At 37.0% G+C, this 26,182-nt stretch overlaps 2 protein-coding genes and 2 long non-coding RNA genes across 7 annotated transcripts in view; 1 reads left to right on the top strand and 3 right to left on the bottom strand.

Moving 5' to 3' along the window:
- Positions 1-153: 153 nt before the first annotated feature.
- LOC127795680 (uncharacterized) lies at positions 154-1,517 on the top strand. Its single transcript, XR_008021846.1, has 2 exons — positions 154-388; positions 486-1,517. It is a non-coding gene; the product is annotated as an uncharacterized LOC127795680 (long non-coding RNA).
- Positions 1,518-1,854: 337 nt separating this feature from the next.
- LOC127795679 (serine/threonine-protein kinase AtPK2/AtPK19-like) lies at positions 1,855-7,373 on the bottom strand. 3 transcript variants are annotated; one of them, XM_052327503.1, is made up of 8 exons: positions 6,844-7,373; positions 6,360-6,664; positions 4,789-4,871; positions 4,581-4,701; positions 4,270-4,443; positions 3,629-3,736; positions 3,186-3,476; positions 1,855-2,002 (listed from the first exon to the last, which is right to left on the bottom strand). In XM_052327503.1, exons 1-7 carry the CDS (start codon positions 7,145-7,147, stop codon positions 3,189-3,191), a joined length of 1,383 nt encoding a protein of 460 aa, XP_052183463.1. In that variant the 5' UTR covers positions 7,148-7,373; the 3' UTR covers positions 1,855-2,002; positions 3,186-3,188. The 3 variants fall into 3 exon arrangements, with proteins under 3 accessions (XP_052183463.1, XP_052183461.1, XP_052183460.1); XM_052327501.1 differs by having other exon boundaries at positions 1,855-1,986; XM_052327500.1 differs by lacking the exon at positions 1,855-2,002 and having other exon boundaries at positions 2,873-3,476.
- A 919-nt stretch (positions 7,374-8,292) lies between these two features.
- LOC127795921 (transportin MOS14) overlaps positions 8,293-26,182 on the bottom strand; it is a 67,931-nt gene continuing 50,041 nt past the window's right edge. For both annotated transcript variants that reach the window (XM_052327900.1, XM_052327901.1), the window contains 12 exons: positions 25,932-25,983; positions 25,581-25,736; positions 20,993-21,116; positions 20,827-20,908; positions 20,662-20,750; positions 20,512-20,586; positions 20,354-20,408; positions 19,149-19,268; positions 18,973-19,065; positions 18,737-18,882; positions 9,091-9,268; positions 8,293-8,958 (listed from right to left, as the gene is read on the bottom strand). In XM_052327900.1, the coding sequence (XP_052183860.1) occupies positions 8,680-8,958; positions 9,091-9,268; positions 18,737-18,882; positions 18,973-19,065; positions 19,149-19,268; positions 20,354-20,408; positions 20,512-20,586; positions 20,662-20,750; positions 20,827-20,908; positions 20,993-21,116; positions 25,581-25,736; positions 25,932-25,983 (1,449 nt within the window). In that variant the 3' untranslated portion in view covers positions 8,293-8,679. The remainder of the gene's footprint in view (positions 8,959-9,090; positions 9,269-18,736; positions 18,883-18,972; positions 19,066-19,148; positions 19,269-20,353; positions 20,409-20,511; positions 20,587-20,661; positions 20,751-20,826; positions 20,909-20,992; positions 21,117-25,580; positions 25,737-25,931; positions 25,984-26,182) is intronic.
- LOC127795922 (uncharacterized) lies at positions 9,380-18,726 on the bottom strand. The gene is made up of 2 exons (XR_008021890.1): positions 16,313-18,726; positions 9,380-11,526 (listed from the first exon to the last, which is right to left on the bottom strand). It is a non-coding gene; the product is annotated as an uncharacterized LOC127795922 (long non-coding RNA).

Below are 26,182 nucleotides of genomic sequence, written 5' to 3'. Positions count from 1 at the left end.
CATATATCCAAAATTATGAGTTTTTAATTTCTCAATGTATCCTATAATTTTTTATGTAATAAAAAAAATTGAGCCGAAAAGCTTCCTTCCTTTATAAAAATCACATTCTCTACACGCTAATGTCAAATATGTAAATTTAACGAATTAGTCGTTCGTTGGTGCGCGTCTGTTGCATTCGTCATTAGTGTGGCGTCAGTCATCAGATCCTTAGCTTAACACTAGGGCTCGAATCGTTCGGTGCGGTGCTCACTGCGTTTTCAACGAAGGGGATGAAGACGACTTTGACAAAATCGAGCCAAGTGGATACGGACAGAGGGAGCATTTGCATTCCCTTGATGAATGATTCTTCACTTTTCAACTACAGTATTCATCCATTTTAATTCCACAGGTAATACGAATGCATCCAGTTTAATTCAACCATCTTGTTTGTTTTGTCCACCATTCATCACATCTGATCTGATGTCAATTCTTTCCTTTAATTTTAGAGTTGATCGAATTACTCGCCCACAAATTCAATTACAATTGGAGTTAGAGATATGTTGCTGCCCAATTGTATAAATGATTCTTTTTTTAAATAGAAAATATTTGTCTTTGCACTGAAAGGAGTTGTCTCCACTGTCGCATCATCTTTCGGAGAAAAAGAATCACTTATGCCTGTATAATCTCAAGTCATTAGGTGATCAAGTGGGATGGTAAACATGAATTTTATTTTATTAAATATTTTGATATAAGAATTCATGACGTATCATTTGATGATTTACTCTTCTTGTTGCTGGTTGAGTATTTAATGTAATTCTTTACTGTTATCTAAACTTAATAACAAAGGTTGTGAATTTTTAAAAAAAATAAATAAATGCCTTCAAGGTAGGAGTGTTATAGAATTACCCTCACCCAGAAGTGTAGTCGGATATGTGCAACCCAATTGCATAAATGATTTCATTTTAAACTTAGATATATAAAACAAATAATTGGTGATGAGAACTTTCATCGACATGGTTGTAGTTTACTTTACTTTTGTTTTTAAAAGTGGGAAGTTCCTCCTCAATTTTGTACCATTTGGTAATTAAATATATACCTGCAATAAGAAACAGCATCAAATATAAATTGAAAATTGTTACTGTCAATTTTTTAATACAAAAAATTTTAAACATGAAATAGAATATTATGGTCTTTTAAAATATATATATACATGGTAACGGATAAAGTTGATTAACAACCTGAAGTTTATATAACCTACACAAGCCTGAAGTTGCAGTTGCAGTTGTTGATGGTCCTACAATTAGAATATTTTGAGATTAATTTTCTGAAAACAATTACAGTCAAAGGTGTTACATAATTTATTAAAAAGAAGGGAAAAAAGTTTGTCTTCTTAACAGGGAACAAATGGCAAGAAAACCACAAGCAGAGAACAGCCGGTTTGTTAAAGAAACACAAGAGAGGAAGGATTACATTCATGGGCAGCACGAGTCTTCCTTCCTACAGGACAGTAAAAGACAGATTATGCAGAATCTACTAATGCTTAGCAGTAATTGCAGGGGTCATCATCTCATCAACTGATTTATTCTAACAGTAACGTTATATATATATAGGTAGAAGCTGCAGGGAAGAGCCACAAATTTACAGATAAAAGATGGCTAAATGATCAGTTCTGGAAGGCGCGGGGGCGGGGGCGGGGGCGGCTATACATCTTGAGAAAGTTCTCGATGATTCTTCTCATGCACCATTCGGATGTAATCTGCAGCCAGGCCATCAACAGTGCCCTTCTCTTTGTGCACCACAGGTATGGACCCATCTCCTTGTGTTGGCCCAGTAATATTAATGAGGAAGGGTACAGGTCTTGAGGTGCTCTTTGGCTTCTGTTGGTTCATCCTGGCAATACTGGAGAAGGATGACTGCTTCACAAACCTTGTCACCATGTTCTTGGACTTCTCACAGAGGGACTTGCTGCTGCTTCTGCTCTTGTTCATGGTCATTGATGAACACTGCCTGCAAGAAGAGATGGCTGCAAATTTACTGGTGAACTCTCCCTATCTATATATAAGCCTATGGTAATGGTACTTGCTTTTGAAGCAATGGTGAAAGCCAAAAATGGTGCTTTTTTTTAATTGGGCGTTGAGTGGAAGCCTCTTTCCTATTGCCTATGGCTATGAAACTAAGAAATTATCTTATCCTTTCTTCAATTGCATGGAATCGTTTGTTGCTAATCAAATGTTTCTTCAATTACATGGCTCATTAGTGACCATATGTTTAAATTTTGTAATAAAAATGTCATTATATTGGATATTTTTACGAATTTTATTATAAAAAAAACATCAATTTTCAAGAGTAAAATATGTTAGGTTAGGTTAAGTGAAGTGGGATGGAACAAATTCTGCCTATATCGATGTGTTTGCATCTGTATAGGTGTAGCCGTCATTAGCATAGTTAACAAATCACATGACTAACGAGGTGCAGGTGTCTGCTTCTTGGTAAGTGCATAATACGTAATCCACCACGACATAAGATTGTTCTCTGTTGCCTTCCTACTTAGGAACTAATTAACTATTTTTTTTTTCTTGGGATATCTTTGCAATTAACCACTGCTTTTTATCACCTTCACAGACAAGTTTCAAGAGAATCCTTCCTTTCTGTGTGTATGCCCCACATTGGGCCACACCTACACTAACTACTGGATTTTTATTCTATATATAATCTTGAAATAGGATAACTATTTCTCCACCCATTCTAGATTAATAAAAACAAACTATTTTCATATCCTTAAAAAAATCAACATATAACTTCCTTTGACGTTATAATCACAACATATCAAGCTCTTACACATCCAAGTGGTATCTAGGTAAAATTCGCTAATCATCTCCATCTATACTTTACATTGAAATGTTAAAATTAATGGCTCATGACAAAGCCAAGAGTATTGAAAACAAATTCACTCCGCATAACACTCTAATGTCAAGAGTACAGAACTTCTAATAGCTGAAGTTGAGCTAAAATGAGAACTTACATGGTCAGGGAGGCTGACAAGTGAAGTGTGTGTGTGTACACAAGGGTTGAATATGGTTACAATTTTATTTATTCACGCGTCCTTGTTTGTAGGGAAAAAAAAAGGAAAAAAAAAAAAATAAAACAGAATAAACTGAAAGTGGCTAAATCCACAAGCTGGATTGCTAACTTGAGGTGAAACTTACAATTCATGATGACCGATGAAGCCAAGGATTAGGGGCCACGTACGTGTACCCTTGGAAACACTCGCCTGCTGTGGGTGTGGCAGCGGGCGAGTCGTCTGGAGGCATGGCCGTCCAGCACTTGTCAAAATTGGCTGTGCAATCTTTTCCATTGACATGGGGCTTGAACTTGGGCTCCAATTCTCTGGCATCCAATTTCTTCCAATTGATGGATCGAAACCATTTGTGATTCTTGATCTCATCTGCTCCCTTAGGTCCACGGCCCAGCCTTCTTGATGGTTCCTTTTGCAGTAGCTGTTGCAGATAGAGAGCCAAGTTGAACGAGAGTGAGTGGCATGCAGAAAACACCCCAGTATGCGGTCATAATAGAAAACACCCCAGTAGGTGGTCATTATAGTCATTCATAGATGGAAAAGATTAACTGCATGCAAATGGCGGTGACATACTCCTTTGAGCAAGGAATGGGCTTCACTGGTCAGGCGTGGTGGAAGCTTGACCCTCTCCTTGATGATCTTCTCCTGGAGCTTCTTTCTATTTGCATGGGTGAAAGGGGGCTGTTGGAAATATGATCAGTTATACACAGCATAAACCAGACGCCAAAAACCAACAAACAGAATGAATAATGATATGCTGTAGAGCACAGCTAAAAGGGAGATTGAAAACAACCCCAACACCACCCCTCCCCCACCAAAAAAAAAACCCAAACCCCATAAGCCAACAACGTAGCAACTCTTAATCTATTTCTAACTCAGCCACTCATTTCTATCTATCATTATATCTTTTGTAACACTCTTATATTATAGGCAAAAGTTTCCCACTAAAAAAAAAATAATAATGCCAAATTTTACAGGTTAGATATTTCATCCCCACAGTAATACTAGATGGGACTAAGATTGTAGCTGCTTGACTCTACTGCTACTTTTTCCCAAGCCAGGCATATGGGAGAAAGAAAATACAGTTAGCGGTCCAACGGAACAGGTGCCCTTGTAAGATCATTAATAATGACACATGTAGTAAAATAATCCCTCCCCCTTTTTAGAAAAATAATCCTCATTTCATGGTTCAAATATGCATCACTATTCATTACCTGCCCAGTTAGCATTTCAAACAAGAGTATTCCAACACTCCACCAATCAGCATCTTTGTTGTGGCCTTTAGAGAGCAGGATCTCAGGGGCCATGTACTCAGTAGTACCACACATTGAATTTGATCTGCTTGATTGATCGATTTCCTTTGCCAGTCCAAAATCAGTTAGCATAACCTGAATGCCACAATTAATAAATTTAGGAATGAATATTTCGAAAACACATTCAATCATTGAAAAGGATATTTATTTCATGGTTTTGTGCATGATGATATTGCAACAGCATTGAGTTTATGGGCACGGATGGTGATTACATGCCCATCAGCATCCATAAGAATGTTTTCAGGCTTGAGATCCCGATGCACGATTCCGCACTTGTGAAGGTGTGAAACAGCAGATACAATCTCAGCAGTATAAAGCCTTGCCTGATCCTCACTATCCAAGACATACCCAATAGCCGGAATCAAAACAGAGGGGCATTAAATAATGACAAAATAGTTCAAGAACTAAAATTAAATATACCTGAAGACCCCTTGTCGGTATAAATGGAAGAATAGATGTCCTCCATTTAGAAAATCCAGGATCAAGTACAGCTTTGATCTAGTCTGGGAAATTGTAAGGAAAGGGCACATAAGAACATAATGAAGAAATTGCAGGAAGCAGAGTCAACCTGCACAGAGAATGAGATGGGTGTGGAAGAAAATCTAGTGTTCAGAATTTACCAAGTAGATAATTAAATCAAGCCATATTGCATGGATGTGGTAATAAACTAACTTCAATGGATGGTTACATTAAGTCTCCAGGGCATTGGGGTACTATTATTTACTTCGGCTGAAATTCAAAGGAACCTCTGAAAACATTGTAGTTGAGTATGGATATCGTAAATTATATTTAACCTCTTACAAGAGCAATACTCAAAGCCTTAATCCCATTAGGTGGGTTAGCTGCATGAACTCTAGATCTCCAATCAGGTCTATCTATCTGTGGTCATTTAGTCTATAGGCCATTTTATCCTATTCAATACCCAAGGATATCCTGCAAAATTTTCTATGATCTTCCTCTCCCTCTCTTGTTACAAATTTCCTTCGTTCATCCACTCACCTCATACGTTCTTCTACTAATATTCTTCTCACATGTCCAAATCATTTTACTCATGACTCCCCCATCTAATCTTCTATAAGGGCCACTCCACCTTATTAAGTATAATCTCATTTTTTATTGTCTTTTCTTGTTTAACTTCTTGTGATGAAAAAATTTCCTTGAACGCTGAATTGATACATGTCTCCTTCAGTCAGGCTTGAGTAGCAACCAAAAATTAATAAGGAATGAGACGAGGATCTTTTTTCCTTCATCAAGGGTGACAGACGACTGCATGAACAGAACAAATGACATAATACTACACAGAGGCCCACAGGCATGTATATTTAACCGCACATGTTATAGATTTGTTTTATCCAGCCATAATGAAGGGACTGTATCATATTCAATTTGGGTGACCTTGATATGAATTTGTTTAGGGTTTAGAAAAGCTTCTTTTTAAAAAAAAAAAAAGATATGAATTTATTTCTTGTAGGAGATCAACTTTACAGTACAAGGCAAAAAATATGATTCTCAGAATTCTCCTGGTGAATAAATAAAACCTTTTCATCAATATTCATATTGCCTAAATCTTAAAACATTGATTGGATAAACAGGAGCTGACAAGCATTTCTTCCAAGTAAGATGGTACAAACTTGGTTATCTATCCATACTGCCCAAATCTTATAGTTGAATAGATTAAAATTAGAGTAAAATGTTGCTATAATGAATGGAGCAACTATTTCAACAATCATTCATTTGCTCCCAAACAGAAATACAAGAAAAGAGGAAAAACAGGGAAATCATAAAACCCAACTTCAGCCATAAATAAAACGCACATTAATGTGAAAATTAAGCATACCAGAAAGACTGAACTTTCGCCCAATCACTACTTTCATGGTTTGATCCAATTGTAGATAACTGTTGTATTGCAATGAAATCACAAAACCCAGAACCAAAAACAAGCAAAAACTGCTGATCCTTACTGAAATTGACTTGAAACTCGTCTGAGTTACCTGAAAAGAATAGCGAAGCTGCACAATAAAGGGGTGCACAACCTTGGTGAGTATATCCCTCTCGGCTATCATGTAATTCACATGGTTGTTCTTGATAATAGTCTCCTTCCTCATCACCTTCATAGCAAAAATCCCATCCCCATCACCAATCCCATCATCGTCTCTTTCCATCTTCATCCTCACCTGAAACACCTTCCCAAAAGCCCCCTTTCCCACAACCCTCAAAATCTCAAACTCCCCCGGCCCAATCTTCCGCGCCGCCGCCTCCTCCCCCCTTTTCCCCCGGATTCCATCTTCTTCGCCTCCTGTTTAGAGAGAATGAAAGGTGAAGTTAAAAGACAAAAAATGTCGAGATCGTATTGAATTGCGTTGTGTTTCGTCTTGAAACCGTTCAACGAGTATAGAACCTTAATAAACAAGCATGCATGGAGAGATTATAAAGAAATATAAAAGATTTGTAAGATAGAGAAAAATATTGGAACACCTTCATCTTCTTCGTCGAGTTCCGGGTCGTGGAAGAGCTTGAAAGGAAGGGAGGCGGGGGCGAAGCGGGGGGAGGGGCCGACGAAGGAGTGGGAGCGGTTGTGGATGATTTGGGGATTGTTGTTGTTGAGAGGAGAGGATGAGGAAGATGGCGAGGAAGAAGAAGCTGCAGCAGCTGGGTGGCCGAAGACTTCGGAGAAATCGAAGTCGGGTTGTTCGGGAGAAGATGAGAATTCAGGGATGGTGAGCTTGCTTAGCTTGGAGCAGAGATGGGATCTGTCCTTCTGGGAAGTGGATGATACCATTGTTTTGTTTTGTTTGAGATTGATTGCAAGGAAAAGCAAGCAAGCAAGCCAGCCAGTCGGACGAGAATTGAGTAGGTGTAGTGGGGATGAATTCAAGGCACCAGTAGGCCGGGGAGATGGAGCCTACATTATTGCAGATCCAGGGGGGTCTTTCACAGAGAGAGAGAGAGAGAGAGGGCTTTGCCTGTTGAGAATTGAACTGAAAGAGGAATTGATCCAGGCCAGACGGACACCCCACGGGTCTTTTAATGACGTCGGCGTCAACTACTGATCTTATCACGTTACGTTTTCAAATAGGCTCAACGATGATAATTTTTATTTATTTTGATAGGTATATTAGTATAAGTAGAGTAATATGTATAAGATCTCTTTCTCTAATTCTCTTACATGTATTTTAACAAAACATTATGCATCATTTTTAAGGGATCAAATCTCCAAACAATTTATTAAGTAGAAGATTGGTTGGTAACTTAGTAGATAAAACTCACTTCTATTCTTGTTAGATGATGATATGTAACAAAAAGAATCTAAACTAAATAACATTTAAAACCGATCATGATCTAAAAATATAGTAATTTTAAATTTCAATTACAAAATTAAATAAAAAAATTGACAAACAATTCGTTTTATAGATTAAATTAAACAGATATACATATTCAATATGTGTGATTTGACTGAGAACAAAACCCCATCACCCTTCTCATGAATTATACTTGTAAGATAAATCTGACACTCCATTGTGTTCAGACTATAAATGTACGTATATGATGCAAAGACCATTAATACGGATAGTTAAAAATATTAAAGGTGACCTCAACCGTGGGTGGGGCCTGCGAGTGTATATTATCCTAACAGTGGATGATGGTGATGATGATCTCCAAGATGCATTTGAGATTTGCCTAAAAAAGTATATGGATGTTGTGGATAGAGATATGTATAAGAATACCTGAAACCAAAGATTAACAAAACTCTAAACAAATAATACAAATGACTCACAAGATAAGCGGTTCCTGTTCCTTTTTCAAGAAATGCTAATAATGAACTGTGTAACTAACAGAGACGTTTAATCATCCAAAAAAAGAAAAACTAAAAAAAAAGTAACAAACATCTCATCTTATATACAATGTGAAGGGACAGGGAGAATCAAAACAAACGCTTCTGAGTTCTTAAATTAAACCATCAAATATCAAATTTACAACTCTATACCAAGCCATTCTTCCCCAGAAAAGAAAACCCAAAAAGACTGAATACTAACATCCCAAATCTCTTGGTTAAGAGTAATAAAAAACCGCTCAGACTCGCATCTCTCTGCCAAAAGATAACTTAAAAAACCGCTCAACCATCTTACATCTCTTCACAAAGATACAACATTTCTATACCTCCCAATCATACGCACCCTTGGAAAAATTGGCGAATGATGACCCACGGACAAATCAATGGAAATAAACAGCTAAAATGGTAAATACACAGCCAATAAACTATGACAGACAGACACGGGTGAAGCAAAATCTCCGCTTTCATTTACTGTCCGTCTAAGATACAGTTACCAAATTTAACTCAAGTGGCCTCAAGGCTCCTTGAACTATCTCCTGAACTGTTCTGTTACGGCGGCAGACCTCCGACATCTCTTCAATGGGAACCGTGAGGGGATTAATATCGCCTCCGGATGCCACATCTGATAATGCTTGCAAAAATCTCGACTTCTCCACCTCTGTTGCTGCAGTTGATGGAATTAGTGAAATGCTATCCTTGGCCCAATCCACAGCTCTCGACCCATATGCTCGGGTTAGTGATAGTAATGCATAGATTACCTGTGGAAATGGAGGTAGATGCGTTATAGCAATATGAAAATTTAATGCATGTAAAATTGTAAAGATTGTAACTCCCCCCTTGAATAAGAAGGCACCTAGAAACGCATGCTACTCCACAAAACAAAACATCACCGTTTCTAGTCGAGAACTTGGTAGTGCTCCAGTTAAAGAAGCAACCAAAATTCTGGCAATGGTGGCACCTCGAGGAATAATTACACTGTCCCTGATTGGTAGATATTTATCTCCCTGACTAGTGTTTGTGAGATCAAACATATCAGATAAGAAAGTCAATATGGAGTTGGAGGCCTCCCTGCAAGGAAAATGCAAGGATAAAATTACATAGTAGTCAAGCAAATATTTAATTATCATAAGAACGATCACATGTACAGTCTGTAGACATTTCACTAAGATGGATCTACAATCTACAGTCATCTCCCCACCTACCCCGTAAAAAAAGAAAATAAAAAGGGGAGAAAAGAAAAAAAAAAAAAAAAAGAACATATGTAAGACAAATAACCTTCCCCCAACCAAAGACACTGACAATGGGAAAAAAGAAAAGGAGTTGTTTTTACCCAAAACTTTTCATGCGTGATTCGAAGCAAGAAAATCACTCACCACATGACAAGTGAACCAATAATATTTGGTCAAGTGGGATGATTTTGCAAGAAGATTGAAGGATGTAATAGTTAGACAACTAGATAATATGTCCAGATAATTTTAGCAATAACTTCTTCTAGCAATTTCCCAAATCACAATTCTAACTAGTCAAGATAATTTAGTATGACCACAATTTTTCAGATAAAAATAAAGCTACATTGATTATACCTATTTGAATTGTGGCCGTGACTGCATGATTTTAAAGAATAAGGCATTGCAAGTTCAAATTCCAGGACATGTTCCAAAAATGAAGTAAATGAACAAGAAATGATATTCTTAATTGGTGTTTCTTCTTAGAACGTGCATAATAAGGAATGCCATTTTTGCAGTGGTCCTAGCTTTGCAAGTCTAAGAAAAAAAAATTAAGTTCATTTAAAAGTACTTATGAGTTGCAAGAAGAAATCAAGACCAGGAAAAGTTGCAACAAGACTTTGAATACATGCCCTAATAAGGAAAATTTTAAAGGGTATATTTCAGCTAAAAGGAGCGGCTGACCCTAACTTGGTTAGGATCAGGTGCAGTTAATGATGATATTTCAGCTAAAAAGGAGGCCAAGAAGTCTGTCAGTCAAGCAATGTCAAAAGTTTATAGAAAACTGTACAACCATTCGACACAAAAGATGAAGAAAGATAATATGTATATTGTGTGTGTGTGTGTGTATAAGTTGGCTGAAGCAAGAAAAAGAACAACAAAGGATTTGACCCAAGTGCATCAAGCGAAGACTAAAAATGTATCAGTAAATCGAGTAATCAAAGAGAGATGGGAAAAATATATCTTCAAAGCTATTCAATGAATGTGGCAAAACAAATTTTTTATATATGTATACATATATTTGCTGAAGTGAAGGAACAAATAATATGTTAAAGACAGCTTAGTAATTTTGGAAAGGATAGAAATTATATGTTCTATAGATGTATTCACCCAAAAGAAATGGAGCAAACCATAAGATATGGAGGGACACTCTGGAATCAAAAGGATTTAAATCAAGTTGATTGAAATCGAATATATGAAATGTAAATTGAGTTAAAAGAATAAGTGTAGATAATGCTATGGTGAAACATGAATGTTGTTTTCAAAAAAAGAAACTTGAAGATCAAGTCATTCAAAGAAAATATCACTTCAAATACCATGGATGAATTATCCAAAAAGATGGAGAGATTATTGAGGATGCTCCCGTGAAAAGAGTTAATGGAATGGCACAAACTTTTAAGAAAGAAGATAGAAAAAGACCAAGAAAAACTTCCCTATAAACTGTTAGGTATGATTTGTGTTATAACAGTCTTATAAAAGATATGGACAACAATAGAGATGATTGGAAACCTAGAGACTGTGCAGCTAACTCCACTAACAGAATTAAAACTTGATATCTTATAAAAGATGTGGCCATAAATAGAGATGGTTGGTGACCTAGAAACTATGCAGCCAACCATACCTAGTGGGATTAAGACTTGATATGTTGTTGATTTGCTATAGCCTAGGGTTAGTTATGGAATTTGGAAGAAATCGGGGGAGAGAGAATAGAAAGAGAGGGAGAATTCAGAGAGAGAGAGAGAGAGGGAAAGAATCTGTTATTATAACAATACCTAAACTGATTTAGCCTATTTATAGGCCTTTCTATCCTTTCAGTTACAATGCAATTGAAGGGTACAAACTACTACAACAGCAAAGTACAATCAAAAGAAATACATCTAATATACAATTACTATTATATCCTTGGGGTTGTGACAATCCCCCCTCCTTGAGAGATTTCTTTGTGGAAGCATAAGTATTTTGTATTGTTGTTCTTGATTGTCTTGTTGTACTTAAGTTTTATCATTCATTGTGTTTCCGTTCTTATGGTTATTTGTTAGTTAGGCGCCTAGGCACTGTTTATTACTAAGGGTGCTACGCTATGTATATATATAGCTGCACCTCTTGTTTGTTATGCTATGTTTTTATTTTTCTCTAGATTAGTGAAATTACCGAGTCTTCTTCTTCTCCTTCTCGTGATCTCAATATTTTGTGCTCTAGTATTTCATTACATGGTATTAGAGCCAATGGCCTGTAATTCAAATTCTTCCTCCGCATCTCCTCGTAATTCCTCTTCTTCACTAGCCTCACAATTTGATTTTTCTGCGGTGGCTAAAACGTTTCATTTTATTCCAATCAAGCTCGACTCAAGCAACTACATATTTTGGAAAGCACAAATCCTTGCAACTCTTCGTGCGTTTGATCTAGTACCTTCCATCAATAAGGTGTCACCCCCACTGAAGTAAACGTCGAATTTAGATTCAGCATCGGTAGATGGTGCAATTACTAATGAAATCAATCCAGATTATCTGGCCTGGATGCAATCAGATCAATTACTGCTTGGGTGGTTGTTCTCCACGATTGATAGAGAGGTTCTCGCGCAGGTGATTCATTTTGAATCATCTATTGAGGTATGGAGTTCTTTAGAGAATTTTTATTCGCGACAAATAATTGCTAAATCATTCCAGTTAAAACTATAGCTACAGTCGCTTAAGAAATGTGCATTGTTTGTGAATGATTATGTCCTAAAGATTAAAACTATAGGACATTCATTAGTTGCAATCAGAGAACCTTTAGATGATAAGGAATTGTTGCTTGCTATTCTAAATGGACTTGATCGTGACTATGAAACAATCGTCAGTTTGATAACCTACCAAATGGATGAGATAAATATAGAGAAGGTGCAATACTTGTTGTTAATGTATGAACAAAGGATGTCATCTAAGAGTCTGCCTTTGGTTGCTTCTAATTTTGATTCGGATCTACATGTCTTTTGCAAAGACTATTAACATGGCACAATCAGCTAGAATTGGATCTAGTGATTTTGTTGCTAATAGAGGAGGTTACATGCCTAGAGGAGGAGGTTTTGTTAATAGAGGAGGAAAAGGACGAGGTAAATCTTCAAATAGAAGAATTTATTGTCAACTTTGCGGAAAACCAGGGCATTTTGCTGACAAGTGTTACCATAGGTTTGACAAGAATTTCCAGAGAATCACTAATCCAGGGTTTGGTCAGTTTAATAATAGTGGTCAATCAGTTGGTCAGTTTAATAATGGTGGTCAATCAGACTCTAAGGCATATATGGATGCCTTTAGTGGTTCTAATGGAGCCTACATGAATGATCTAGGATCAGTTCCAGGTGCTTACTATAGTAACTTTTCTTCCCAGCAACCTGATAACCTGTCCCACTCTTCGGCTTCTGTTGTGGATCCTGCCTGATTTGTTGACTCTGGTGCAACAAACCATATCACATCTAACCTAAATAATCTTTCTATCCATGCTCCTTATACTAGTAATGACAAAGTGGCCATAGGAAATGGTAAGACCTTATCTATCTCAAATGTTGGTTATAGCAATTTATATACTCAACAAGAACCTGCTTCTATCATTTCATTGCCCAATGTTTTGCATGTTCCTAGCATGAAAAAGAACTTACTTAGTGTTTCACAACTCACTCGTGATCACAATGTTGTTGCTGAATTTCATGCTACTTCTTGTTGGATTAAGGACAAGGATTCTGGAAAAGTGCTACTTCAAGGAGGTCTTAAGGATAGACAATATCAGCTGTCACCAGCTTTTGATCATGTTGCTTCTAGCATTTCAGTCCATTCTCATTCTCCAAGTGTTCATTTGTTGTCAAATCGTTTAGCTATTTCTAGTTGTAATAAGCATAGCTCATTTGTTTATGAGCAATCTTCAAATGCTCAATGTAACACTGTTAGTTCACAATGGCATGCCAAATTAGGGCATCCATCATCAAATGTACTAAAAGTAGTGTTGAATAAAATTTATGTTCCTTTTTCAGAGTCTAATTTATCTTTTTGTGACTCTTGTAAACTTGGTAAACTACATCAGCTTCCTTTTGCTAATTGTGAAATTAAGGCAACAAAACCATTAGAATTGGTATATTCTGATTTGTGGGGACCTTATCTTATTTATCTACTGAAGGGTTTCGGTATTACATTGTCTTTGTGGATGCCTACATTAGGTACTTGTGGCTATATCCTCCGAAACTGAAATCTGATGCCCTATTTGTGTTTGTTATTTTTCACAAGTTTGTTGAACTGCAGTATAATTCCAAACTTAGGGCTTTGCAAACTAATAATGGAGTGAGTTTAAACCATTCTTACCTTATCTTCAAAGCCAAGGTATTCAACCTAGATTTACTTGTCCTTATACACACCAATAAAATGGCGTGGTTGAGAGAAAACATAGACACATTGCTGAAATGGGACTCACTTTATTGGCTCATGCTCATATGCCATTAAAGTTTTGGATTAAAGCCTTTCAAACTGCAGTTCATATTATAAATCTCTTACCTGCTTCTCCTCTCAAATTTAAAACTCCAAAGAGTGTTGTATCATAATCCACCAAATTATTTCTTGTTGCACCCTTTTGGTTGTGCTTGTTTTCCTTACCTTAAACCCTATAACAAGCACAAATTTGATTTTCATACATCCAAGTGGATTTTCATTGGATAGTCACACTAAAGCTGGTTATAAGTGTTTGCATCCATCGGGAAGAGTATATGTGTCACGTCATGTCCAATTCAATCCTATCGAGTTCCCTTATACCACTTTGTTTCTTGTGTCTTCTTCCTCTGTGTCTAAGTCTGCCTCCAGTGAGTTTCAAAGTGAAAGATCTACAACTGTGTTTTCTTCTTTTCCATCTTCTTCTTCTTCTTCATTTTCTTCTTCACCTCCTCAAGTAGCACTGCCTCCTAATCCTGTTCTATCTTCATCTTCTCCTGCTCCTCAAACTAGCTCCAGTTCTTCATCTTCTTCTTCACTGCCCATTTTAAAGGCTCCCTTACCTAGATCTAAACTTGCCCCTGCACCTTCTATTCATCCTATGGTCACTAGATCCAAAACCAAAAATGCTTCTACCTCTCCTCATGCTTTAGTTAGCACTCTTGAACCTGATTCAGTTCATGAGACTCTTTTAGACCCACGATGGGTTCAAGCTATGGAAGAGGAGATTTCTGCATTGCATTGTAATCATACTTGGGTTCTTTTGCTATTTTCAAATGATATAAATTTGATTGGATGTAAATGGGTGTTTAGGGTCAAGTATAAGGATGATGGTTCAATTCTTAAATACAAGGCCAGATTAGTTGCAAAGGGTTTTCTTCAAAACCTTGGAGTGGATTATGGTGAAACATTCAATTTGGTGGTCAAAGCTCCTACCATTCGGGTATTATTCTCTCTAGTAGTAGCCTTTGGTTGGGATGTGCAGCAAGTAGATGTAAATAATGTTTTCTTAAATGGGGACTTGCAAGAAGTTGTGTTTATGACTCAACCAGAAGGTTTTGTTAGCTCTAAGTTTCCTTCACATGTTTGTTTATTGAAGAAGTCCTTGTATGGTCTTAAACAAGCACCTAGGGCTTGGTACAATAAGTTGAGGATGGCTTTACAGAGCTGGGGATTTTCTAGGGCAACATCTGATGCATCCTTATTCATTAAACGGACCTCAGCCTATGTCTTGTTTATTCTGGTTTATGTGGATGATATCTTGCTCACAGGTTCAAATAATACAACCCTTAAATCTTGTATTGCTGATTTGGATACACATTTTGCATTAAAGACTCTTGGTTCAATTAATTACTTCCTAGAGTTTGAGGCCTTTCAAGATACCAGTGGTCTATACTTGACTCAATCTAAATATGGTTTAGACTTGCTGAAAAAGGCTAACATGCAAGACTGTAAACCTTGTGATTCACCCATGGTTTCTGATGTTTCCTTGACTAATGAGAGTGATGTTTTTCCCAATCCATCTTTGTATAGGACTCTCATTGGGTCTCTACAATATCTTACCTATACACGTCCCGACATTGCCTTTACTGTTAACAAATTAAGTTAATATTTGTATGTCCCTAAAGTGTAGCACTGGATTGCCTGCAAGAGACTACTTAGATACATCAAAGGGACAATTGGATTGGGCTTGTGGTTCTCTTCCTCACTTGGTGATTTGTCTTTCACAGTGTACACAGATGTAGACTATACTGGCTACAAGGTGACTAGGAGGTCAACTAGTGGGTTCAGTGTTTTTCTTTGACACAATTTGATTGGGTGGGGATCTAAGAAGCAATCTGTGGTGGCTAGATCAGTAGGAGAAGCTGAGTACAGGGTTGTAGCACTTGGAGTTACTGAACTGCTATGGTTGAGGTCCTTATTTGCTGAATTGGGATATCCGTGTAATGCTACCTCAGTTGTTTGGAGTGATAATTTGGCAGCAAAAAGTATGGCTGAGAACCCTATGTTCCATTCTCGTACTAAGCATATCAAGATAGATGTGCATTTTGTGCGTGAACGGGTTGAGAATGGTGAAATTGAAGTCCAGTACATTCCTACAGCCTATTAGATAGCAGATATCTTCACTAAAAGTCTGGCCAGAGATCGATTTCGTTTTCTATGTACCAAGCTTGGACTTAAGGTGTCTCCTGTGCAGAGAAATACCTATGATACTCCATGTTCCAATAGGTTGCAGATCACAGAGTGTTCCCTTACAGAGGAGTTTGATTTGAGGGGAGTGTGGAAGCATAAGTATTTTGTATTGCTATTCTTGATTCTCTTGTTATACTTAAGTTTTATCATTCAATGTGTTTCTGTTCTTATGGTTATTTATTAGTTAGGTGCCTAGGCACTGTTTATTACTAAGGGTGCTACGCTATGTATATATATAGCTGCACCTCTTGTTTGTTATGCTATGTTTTCATTTTTCTCTGGATTAGTGAAATTACCGAGAGTCTTCTTCTTCTCCTTCTCATGATCTCAGTATTTTGTGCCCCAGTATTTCATTACATTCTTGTCCTCAAAAAATTACAGCAACTGGTCATGTTTCTTCATCCAATTCCTTTTTTCACTATTTGGATCATCCTTCGCCTTAGCTTGTTCTTTTCTCTTTTCTTTTTCCTTCTTGACTTTTTCTCCTTTTCCCCTTTCTCATTTACCTTTTCCAAATGATTGGTATTCTGAGTTCTCCTAAAAAATCTAGTTGCTTTCCTCCTAATAGAAATTCCAGTAATTTCTTTGATCTTCATGCAGTCATTATGCCTTTCTTCAGTCCCCAGCTTCTTTCTCTGGGAATGCCTGTTTATGCTCACCAGAAGTTCTTAAAGCACCATACCTCTTGTCATTGATGATTACTTGCACTGTCTGCTCCCATGTCCAATTGGACTCAACATTTACGGACTCCAACAGTGCTTTAAAAGCATCTGTTGCTTCTTGCTTACTAGTGTGCACCAAAGGTTTGTTTTCAACAAATTTCTCCTCCAATGGTGTCGCAATGACTTTTCTTGCAACTGCTATTCCTTTCTTGGCATTTTGATTGTAGAAGGAGAGACGAGAATGTCCCGCAAATTCCTAATTGGCTGAAACATGACCTCCATATTTAGATTTAAACCTCTTGTAATGATTTTTTGGATTCCAAAGGTCCAACATTCCTAGTCTTATGACCTTACAGCCTTATGATCAGTTTCCTTACAGCCAATATAAGATTGCTCCAGTCTGAATTGCTCAATCAGAACTCCTTAGACCGCATGTGGAGCATCAAAAACTTGATCCAACCTAGGATAGATGTTACAGGCATAGACCTCATCAGATGCATGAAAGATCTCTTCATCACAACTCTCATCTCCAACTTGATTCATAACCGGCATATTGAATGAATCAATGTTTTGTTCCAATTTCGATTATTCTCAGTTTCCTGTAAGTCAAAAATCTGAGGAAGGACCCCAGCACCAGTATCCACACAGATGGATGATCCTTCAATCGGAATTGCCTGATCCAATGCTAATTCATCAGCTTCCTGCAAATTGCAAGCATTAGGTAGGATTCAAGTGCCTATTCAGATCGGTCCTACAATGGAACTTGAAAGAAATTCCACTAGTAGACTAATCTGAAACTTCTGTGATATCAAAATCATGATTTTGTCTAGCTTTTGGTTGAGGTTAGTGAAATTTTTCATAAAATTTCAGTCAAATGTCTGAACACTTCTTTCCAAAGTTTGGACAGCCATTTCCTCAGTTCAAATTCTTCGAAATATCGCATGAATCGAAATGTAGCAGCCGAGAATTGATTGGTCATGCTTTGCACGCCTTTAAAGCCTGAATGAAAAATTCACCTGAATTTTGTCACTGAAACGGCCTTCCAGTGTTCGCCTGGATCTTGATCAGCTTAGCCTTCAAAATTCGAACCTTGAACAGCTGCTAAGAATTGCAAGAATCACAACCAAGAATCAACCGGCTCTGATACCAAATGTTAGGTATCTGGACTTAGCCTAGGGTTTGTTATGGAATTTGGAAGAAATCAGGGGGGAGAGAATAGAAAGGGAGGGAGAATTCAAAGAGAACAGAGAGAGAGAGAATTTGAGGGGAAAATAATCTATTATTACTCAATAATAACTATTCTCTAATTGATTTAGCCTATTTATAGGCTTTTCTATCCTTCCAGTTACAATACAACTGAAAGGTACAAACTACTACAGCAGCAAAGTACAATTAAAATAAATACAATTACTATTATATCCTTGGGGTTGTGACATCTAATAATTTAGGTTTTATAATGTTGGCAATCAACAATTCAGCATACCATTAAAGCAGGTAAAGGTTATATGTTAAAACCTCACATTTATCTACTAGCCAAGAAAGGTCACATCTATCTCAATTCATAAATACTTGCATATGTTTGGCTAAATTATGCAATGAAATCTAGACATGAGCGGGAGTGTGTTGAGACCAAGTATAATAATATAAAAGCCAAAACTACCTTTCTATCCAATAGCTTGAACCTTTAGATGAGTTGGTGGTTAATAATTTAACAATTCTCGTTAACTATATTTTTTCCAAGGTACACCCAATAACTCCAGTTTCCTTTTTTCCTCTAAAAAAATTGGCAGGACAGAAGGGGACTACAACCCTGATATTAAGGCAGACAAAGAAACAAGGGACCTGCAAGGCTACAGTTTTATTTTTCTTGGTTTATCTAAGCATACATTTCATTTAGAACCCGTACAACCCTCTTCCATGTGCAGTTGGTTGCATTCATGCGTGCAATTGTGTGTGTGTGTGTGTGTGTGTGTGTGAGAGAGAGAGAGAGAGAGAGAGAGACTTAACCTGTGCTGCACTGTGATGCCAATCATAGAACATTCTACTAATGCAGGAAATACGGCTGAAGGGAAAAATAATTGTGGACAATAACGAATACACCTTGACGCCAACAGAAAGCAATCATCTGCTATGTCAGGTCTGGAAGTGAAATCCTAAAATGCAGATTCCTCCAATCAAAAAATAATGAAAATACATGTAACACTGGGCCGACAGAGAACCACAAATATTAATTGGGATCAAACCTGAATTTTTGTAAGCAGACATATTGTGTGACTGAAGAGTGATTCAATCAAAATTTTTAAGTAGTCAGCGCAAGATGGATCAGACCCAAATATCTGCACACATGATCCAGTGGTTGCTCAAGACAAATAAATTAGCAAATGAAAACTGACTAAAGTTCAGAGAGAGCGGTACATACCTTTATAACTTCACTAGAGAGGTAAAGGAAACAAGGCTGGTGGTGTTGCCTATATAGGCCTTGTATCTCCTCTAGCATTGCTCCAATTGTAACTCCCATGAACCTTTTAGAAGTTCTCACCTAACCATCAATAGATTAGCATCAATGGCATGAAACAGAAATCATATTATTTTATGGAAATTGGAAGACAACATCCATCTTCTTGTCAAACTTCCAGTGTCATATCCCATGTCAGTTGCGGATGGAGTGTTGTGTGTACATAAGGTCTTTAGTGAGCCACACTTAACAACAATTGCTTTTAAGATGTAAGAGTGCAATAAAGTGAGATCTAGATGTGTCATTCCTCTATTTTCATTATGCGCTCCATTAGAAGCTAGAATCAAGATAACCTTTGGGAAGAGGGAGCCAATGTGATGAAGGCATCAAGTGATTGAGTAGAGATAATTTCGCATCCCACATCAGTTGGAGATGGAGTGCCACTTGCCTACATAAGGTTTCAGTGAGCTACACCTAACAATAATTGTTTTTAAGATGTGACCTAACATTAGACTAGGGTTTAGGGTTTACAGAAAAAAAAAAAAAAAGACTAGGACCTATGTATGCCGTTCATTTACTATCATTGTGGCCCCATTAAAGACACCAAAGTAAAGGTACACTTGAACCAATGTGAGTCCCTCCACTCTAGAGAAGTGGGAGCTAGTGTGACAACAGTGTCATATATTTTGCATGTGACCACATGTGCATTAGGGGGATGGGCGATGTCACATCCTACATTGGTTGAAGATGAAGCACCACATGGATGCGTAAGGTACTTGGTGAGCTATACCCAACGGATATTTCTTTTAGGACAAAAATTAATTTGCTACCACATTAGTGTTTGTGGTGACACTGCTCTTTCTCATGCACTCTCTCCCTCTCTCTCAATCACTTTAAATGTCTCTCATTTTGTATTTGATCACATTCCATGTGGCCAGTAGTAGCCTTCTCTCTCTCTAATTCTCCATGGACTTATTAAAATTTGCTCATAGTTCCAAGTCAAAAAATCAAGTTCTTAGTCTAGATCTTAAAAATACTCACAACAACCCCACAAGATATGAAAGTCATCACTCCCTCAATAACAAATGCAATATTTTGAATTACTCCACAGTCCCAAGTCTAGTTCACAAATTCACCGAGATTTTATAACAAATATTGAGCAAACTCACAGCATTTTTGCAAGCCCGACAAAGAGACTCCATTGTTCGCATATCCCAAGCACGACTGCAACAAGAACATTTTGAACCACACATCAGCTAAGATAAAATATCAAGTATATAAGCTTCAAGAAATCATCCCGCCAGGGCAGCAGTAAATAAATTCTTACAGATCAAAGATGGCTTTGAATATTGGCCAAAGCCTTTCAATTGCATCAGCAACAGCCTCTGGATGGTTTACAAATCTACATTTGAATTAGGTAATCAATTAAATCATTCCCATAACAAAATAATGGGTAAGAAAGCATAAATAACCATACCTGAAGATATTTGCAAGTCGATCAATATGAACTGTTAGCTCTCGGGCTGTTGTTTGTCCCAACACCAAAGGACCTTGATTAATAATTTCCTGGTTTTATAACATATTAATTGGTGTATCATCCTACATAACTACAAATCATAGTTTACTTCTGAAACAGACTAACCTGTAAAGGAGAAACTGCAGGCAAGCACAACACCTCGAGGGCTTTCTTAGCATGGTCTGAAGGAAGTTCAGTGATGACCACACTGAAATGGAAGGTCAAAAAACTTTCATGAAGCAATTCATTTATCCAGAAAAATATTAAAGTATTTATAAGCAAAATGGGCCACCTTAAAGCTTCGACAAGATGCAATGAGTCTTCTGCAGAGACCTTAAAGGTACCTTCCCCAATCACAGCCGTTTGGTATATATGGAAAAGGCCATCTAAAGAACCACAAAGCCTTTTCCCACAGTCTGCAGGTATACCAATAAGTTTTATTAAGGTAGCAGCACAATCATAGCAGAAGATCATTCTGTTGCAACATTTTTAGTGAGATAGTTGAATGAGATGACAGTAACTGGTAAATGTGATAATGCAGAACCATATAAAATAGGTAAGTCCTGCTATATTAGAATATCAACTGCAAAAGATTTAAAACCAAAGCACCATAAAAGAGAACTTAGTACTGAAACCAACAGTAACAGAAATTGAAAACTGACTTTAAGAGTATAGTTTTACAGGATAAATTATCAAAAAAATGCTAAACTTGGCTTTCTTTTAATTTTATAATGAACTACAAATTTTTTTAATAGTATAATAAACTTTGTATTTAGTTTCAATTTTATAATGAACTTTCAATTTTTTCACTAGTACAATAAACTTTGTATTTAGTTTCAATTTTATAATACCATAACCTCTATTTAGTTGTGCTGTTAAAAGCTGAGGTGGACAATGATGTGGATGGGATTAATATCTGGCATGGACGATATTACTATATTTATTTGGTTTATATATGCATATGTATACAAGGGTAGTTGTAATTTCTCTTCTCTCCTCTATATCTCTCTCTTATGCAACAACATTTACACAACAAGGGTAGTAGTTGTAATTTCTCACACCTCGGATACTCTCTGGTTTCAGGCCAATCCTTTGGATGACAAGTGTATTTTACCCTCACATATTTTCTTTAGTTCCTTTTGATGAAGTCAATATACCGATAAAAGAAAATATATTATACAGCAGATATCAAGGCATATCAAGTGACAGCATTCGCTAATTCAATAACACGGTATGGATACTCATGAACATACCATGCACATTCCAATTAAAGCCTGCAACTATATAGACCATAAAGTACATAGTATTTTAGAAATATGTCTAATTCCACCATCCTATCATAAGCCATTGCACCTGAAAGTAGTCTCATAAAATTTAAATCAGTGAAGTCAATTTTATTCAAGCGGCATAATTGGTTAAGTTAGGTTATGTATAACAGTAGTTTATGTATGAGGGGTATAATAGGAAATGTGCAGTCTTTTATATTCCTTGTAATATCAGCACAAAATGTCTATAAAAATAGAATACATGGGGCAGTCGCTTGGGTCAATTTTGATCATTCTATTTTACAAGTGCTGTCTTGAGAGGGAAGCCTAGTTATCAAGATAGTCTTTGTAATCTCATTGTTGTTGTACTCGTGAGAGAGAGAGAGAGAGGGATTCTTGTGTACTAATTTCATCATTTCTGAGTGGATTACTCTCGGGATCTAGGAGGCTGGATGTAGGATCGCTTATTGGCAGTGGTTCCATGTCTTCTTGTGTGATTTGCGCATTTCTTCTTTATTTCAATTCTGTTCTTATTTGTGTTTCTATTTGTGAGTTCAATTGTGTGTGGTCGTGTCCGGAATTGGTCAAGAGGAGTGCATTCCATGCTCCCAATTCAATAGTTAAAGCCCAAACTCTTAAACTCTTTTCCAGACTGCTAAGAAAGTATTCACTGCCCAAAGAAGGCACAGATTTCAAGTGTCTTTGTTTGTTTCAGAGTGTTTTTCTGTTAGTGTATGCCCTACAGCTTAAGTGTTAAGTTATACTTGATACATTAAGATGTGATATATTTGTTGAGTAAAATATCTAGTTGTTTCATGTTTATGTTATTTATTGGCAAGCTTTGTTTTTTGTATTTATTTATTTATTCATCAATTACTTAAATACAAGATGCCTAAAGACAAAGTCCCTAGGTTTACTCTGTGTAGAAAGGAATTGAAGTGTGACTTCAATTGTAAGGTCCTTGATAGACCTAAGAATACAACCTTAAACATGTCTCTGATCAAAAGTGTCATCGAGACGGAACATCAATGACACAAAGAGATCGGTATCTACTATGTCGTCACCTTAGGAAGGTGGTAGTTGATCTTATAGACTACGAGCATTGGATGCCTAAGCTAGTACGCGGGTGCTTGTTGGTGAGTACAAGTTCACTGGATAGTAACCTAACCAATATGATTCCTTATGGATCTTGCAAGAGTGTCTAAGGAAACCTCTAGTGGCGGTTGTGCAAGTGATCCTTTGACTTGAGGTCACCACTGTGTCTTGCACGTGGATTCGTATACTTTGACACTGTTATGGAAGCATCCCAATAAGGGGTGTGAGTACGGAAGTGATTTGGTAGGCCACGAAGCATGTGAAGGTTGTGTGTGAGCCAAAACAGGATTCATCGACCCCTAATTTGGGGATATATGTCTCATGGGCCCTTTGGTGAAAGATGACTTGAAGTCTATAGCCATAACTGGATGTTAATCCAAAGGAAGTCATTCTTTCAGGAGACCAAAGAAATATTATAATCAAGCACTGAATGGAGACTAACACACAATCCATGTCCTTGCTTGATTGAGACACTTTAAACCGATGAAGGGATTGAATTGCCTGAGAAGATCATCACTGAAAGGTAATGATCATAAATTGATCCTTCTACCAATTGAGGGTTGCTAGACTTCGCTCATGGTCTATGGCTTTATTCGATAAAGTCATGGCCAACATATGTAAAAGTCTAATGGGTCACACATAATAAGGGTTTTCAATTACAAGGTAATGGCAGGCTTGATTAGGATTAGGGAACCCTAATGAGAAGCTAGAGTTCTTAAATATTAATAGTTAATATTTTAGAACTTATAATAAATTAGTCTTTTAATTAAATTTGTCATAATTCACCTGAAACTCTAGTTGGACTAGCCTACCCAAATTAAGGGCTTGGGTCTTGGTGAATTGTTACTTAATTAATCTATGGGCTTATTTATGAAACTAACCTAAGGATATTTAGTGAGTTAAAGAGCTTAATGGGTTGTTTTAAAGTGTTTAAAACTATGGCCTGATGGGTTGTTTTGAAGTGTTTAAAACTAAAGTCCAATGGGTTGTTTTAAAGTGTTTAAAACATAAAGCCCAAGAAGGAGAATAAAAAGAGAAGCCCAATTCTATATTTCAAAGTGTTTAAAACATGAGCTTAAAATACCATGCAGCCCAAAACCTCAATTAGGGTTTTGTGCCTAAGGGTTATAAATAGCCCTCATGTGGTTCATTTTGTCTCTCTCTATGGATGCCTCTCTTAGCCATTGATGTTGTTTGACGTGCATGAGAGAAAGCTCCCACGCCATCCTCTTGAGCTAGCACTCTTTCGTCCTTAAGGAAGCTGCCCCCTTCAAGGTTCTTGGATTGCAAGTTAGCGTGGATACCGTTAGAGGCCGGACACTTGAACGACTTCGTGATCACTGCTTTTCGGGATTGGATCTTCACGTCAAAAGGTAATCCTTTGCCATTCTTTCGTAAATTCCCTTGGAGAGATCCTAAAGGTATTTACAGTTAAATTTTTTTATTTTTCTGCTGCGTTATGATCCGTAAATACATCCATTTTTTCTCATCTAGCTAGACTCATTGGGGTTTTGATTTCCCACCACTACTTTGTGTTAGTTTCTTTGGAACCATAATCACCACTTTAGCCATTTCAATTGAAAGGAAACAATGTCATGTTATAACCTAAAGTTAATTCCAGAATCAATACCAATAATAAGTTCCAAAAATAATAATAGTACAAGAGCTCATTAGTCATGAAATTTAGAACTCATGTTTTCAAGGAGAAATAAAGAACAACACAACATAGCAAGCCTTAATCTCACTAGTTGGGGTCAACAACATGGATTCTAGCCCGCCAGTCATTTCTATGTATGACTTTCTATGTTGAACATGTCAAAGAAATAATAGTAAGTTGCATAGATATTATGGGCATCTTAAAGATGTTTTCGTGAGATTATTATTGTCCTTAAAAAGAGTTTGAATATTTTTTTTATTGCTTTATAACTAAAGAAAAGGGTTAAGAAAGGATATTAGAGGTTTCATGTCCATATAAGCTTTTGGCCCCAAGGGCATTAAGGGAGTGCATGACAAGGAAAAGTAACAATTTTGCAGGGGGATACAGATGTTGGATGCTTGGCGAATGAAATTTTTAGATTCTATAACTTCTTTTGGAGTGAATGGGTTTGGGGAAGTGGTGGGAGAGTTGGATTTCTTATTTTGTGACTACAATCTGCTTCTTGGCCTTAGTGAATGGTGTTAGAACAGGTTTGAACATCATGAAGGAGTTGAGACAGGGTTTTCTAGGGTAATCAATGCTCAGTAGCTAGGAGCTTGAAATTTGATTCTTGAGTATTTGTCACATGGTATGGGTATTTCCAAGGAATGATCATGATTTACAGTTCCTTCGTGGACAAAGCCTATTGAGGCGGGGGCAGCAGTGAGGCAAGTTCAACTGAAACTAAAAGACACAGTTTCTCAAAATATGAGTACAAGTATGACCATACACACCACTAATCGATATAACTAACAAGCATGCAACAAGTAAGATCTTAATAACTGAAAAAGAATTAATATATTCAGCAGAGGAACGTCTTGTACCATTACAGATGTGTCTAAAAGCCAAAGCAGCAGCGGCAGCAGAATCTTCAGACATACTCATGCCATTCACAAGAATATCAATGAGTGGAGGCAAGAATGAGAGTCCGCTAGGAACAGCATCAAGCCATTTTGAATAAGCTCCAATTGTTAAGCACACTGGGGAACATGGAAAAGAAATATCTATTAAGTCATTTAGAAAAAGAGAGGGAAAAAAAAAAAAAAGCTTTTGCAAGTGCCATAATTAGATGGTCCTGGGTAATACAAACAACACTACAGCTCCCATGGGATCTCCCTACTTTCAGGGAAAGAAATATTATTTGATAAAACATCGAATAAAGATGGATGCTCTACCAGTGGTTAAGAGTTGGGGTTGACGAGGGAGTTCTGGAAGCAAAGACATAACCTGTGTAAGGAAAAGCATTAAGTCAAAGGCAGTAAAATGAAGGAAAAAATTACACTCATAAAGAACTAATACATTTATCAAATGCATAAATTTTACACATTTAACAGTTATACACCTCATAAAAAACTAGATAGAGAATGGAAATTTGAAAGAGGAAACAGGAAGGATTTCCAAAAGGAAGTCAAACCCCCCGCGGGGA

This window comes from Diospyros lotus, chromosome 2 (genome assembly GCF_014633365.1).
Source record: "Diospyros lotus cultivar Yz01 chromosome 2, ASM1463336v1, whole genome shotgun sequence".
Lineage (NCBI taxonomy): Eukaryota > Viridiplantae > Streptophyta > Magnoliopsida > Ericales > Ebenaceae > Diospyros > Diospyros lotus.
The sequence above is the reverse complement of the archived record's forward strand: the minus strand, read 5'-3'. Positions and strand labels throughout refer to the sequence as shown.

What these genes read in the sequence shown, in the direction of transcription:
- LOC127795679 (XM_052327503.1), bottom strand. Translation starts at nt 7,147, where the DNA reads ATGGTATCATCCACTTCCCAGAAGGACAGATCCCATCTCTGCTCCAAG. An exon ending in TACCGACAAGGGGTCTTCAG is followed by an intron (nt 4,702 to 4,788) that starts GTATATTTAATT and finishes TGTCTTGGATAG; the next exon opens with TGAGGATCAGGCAAGGCTTT. An exon ending in TTGAAATGCTAACTGGGCAG is followed by an intron (nt 3,737 to 4,269) that starts GTAATGAATAGT and finishes TATTTCCAACAG; the next exon opens with CCCCCTTTCACCCATGCAAA.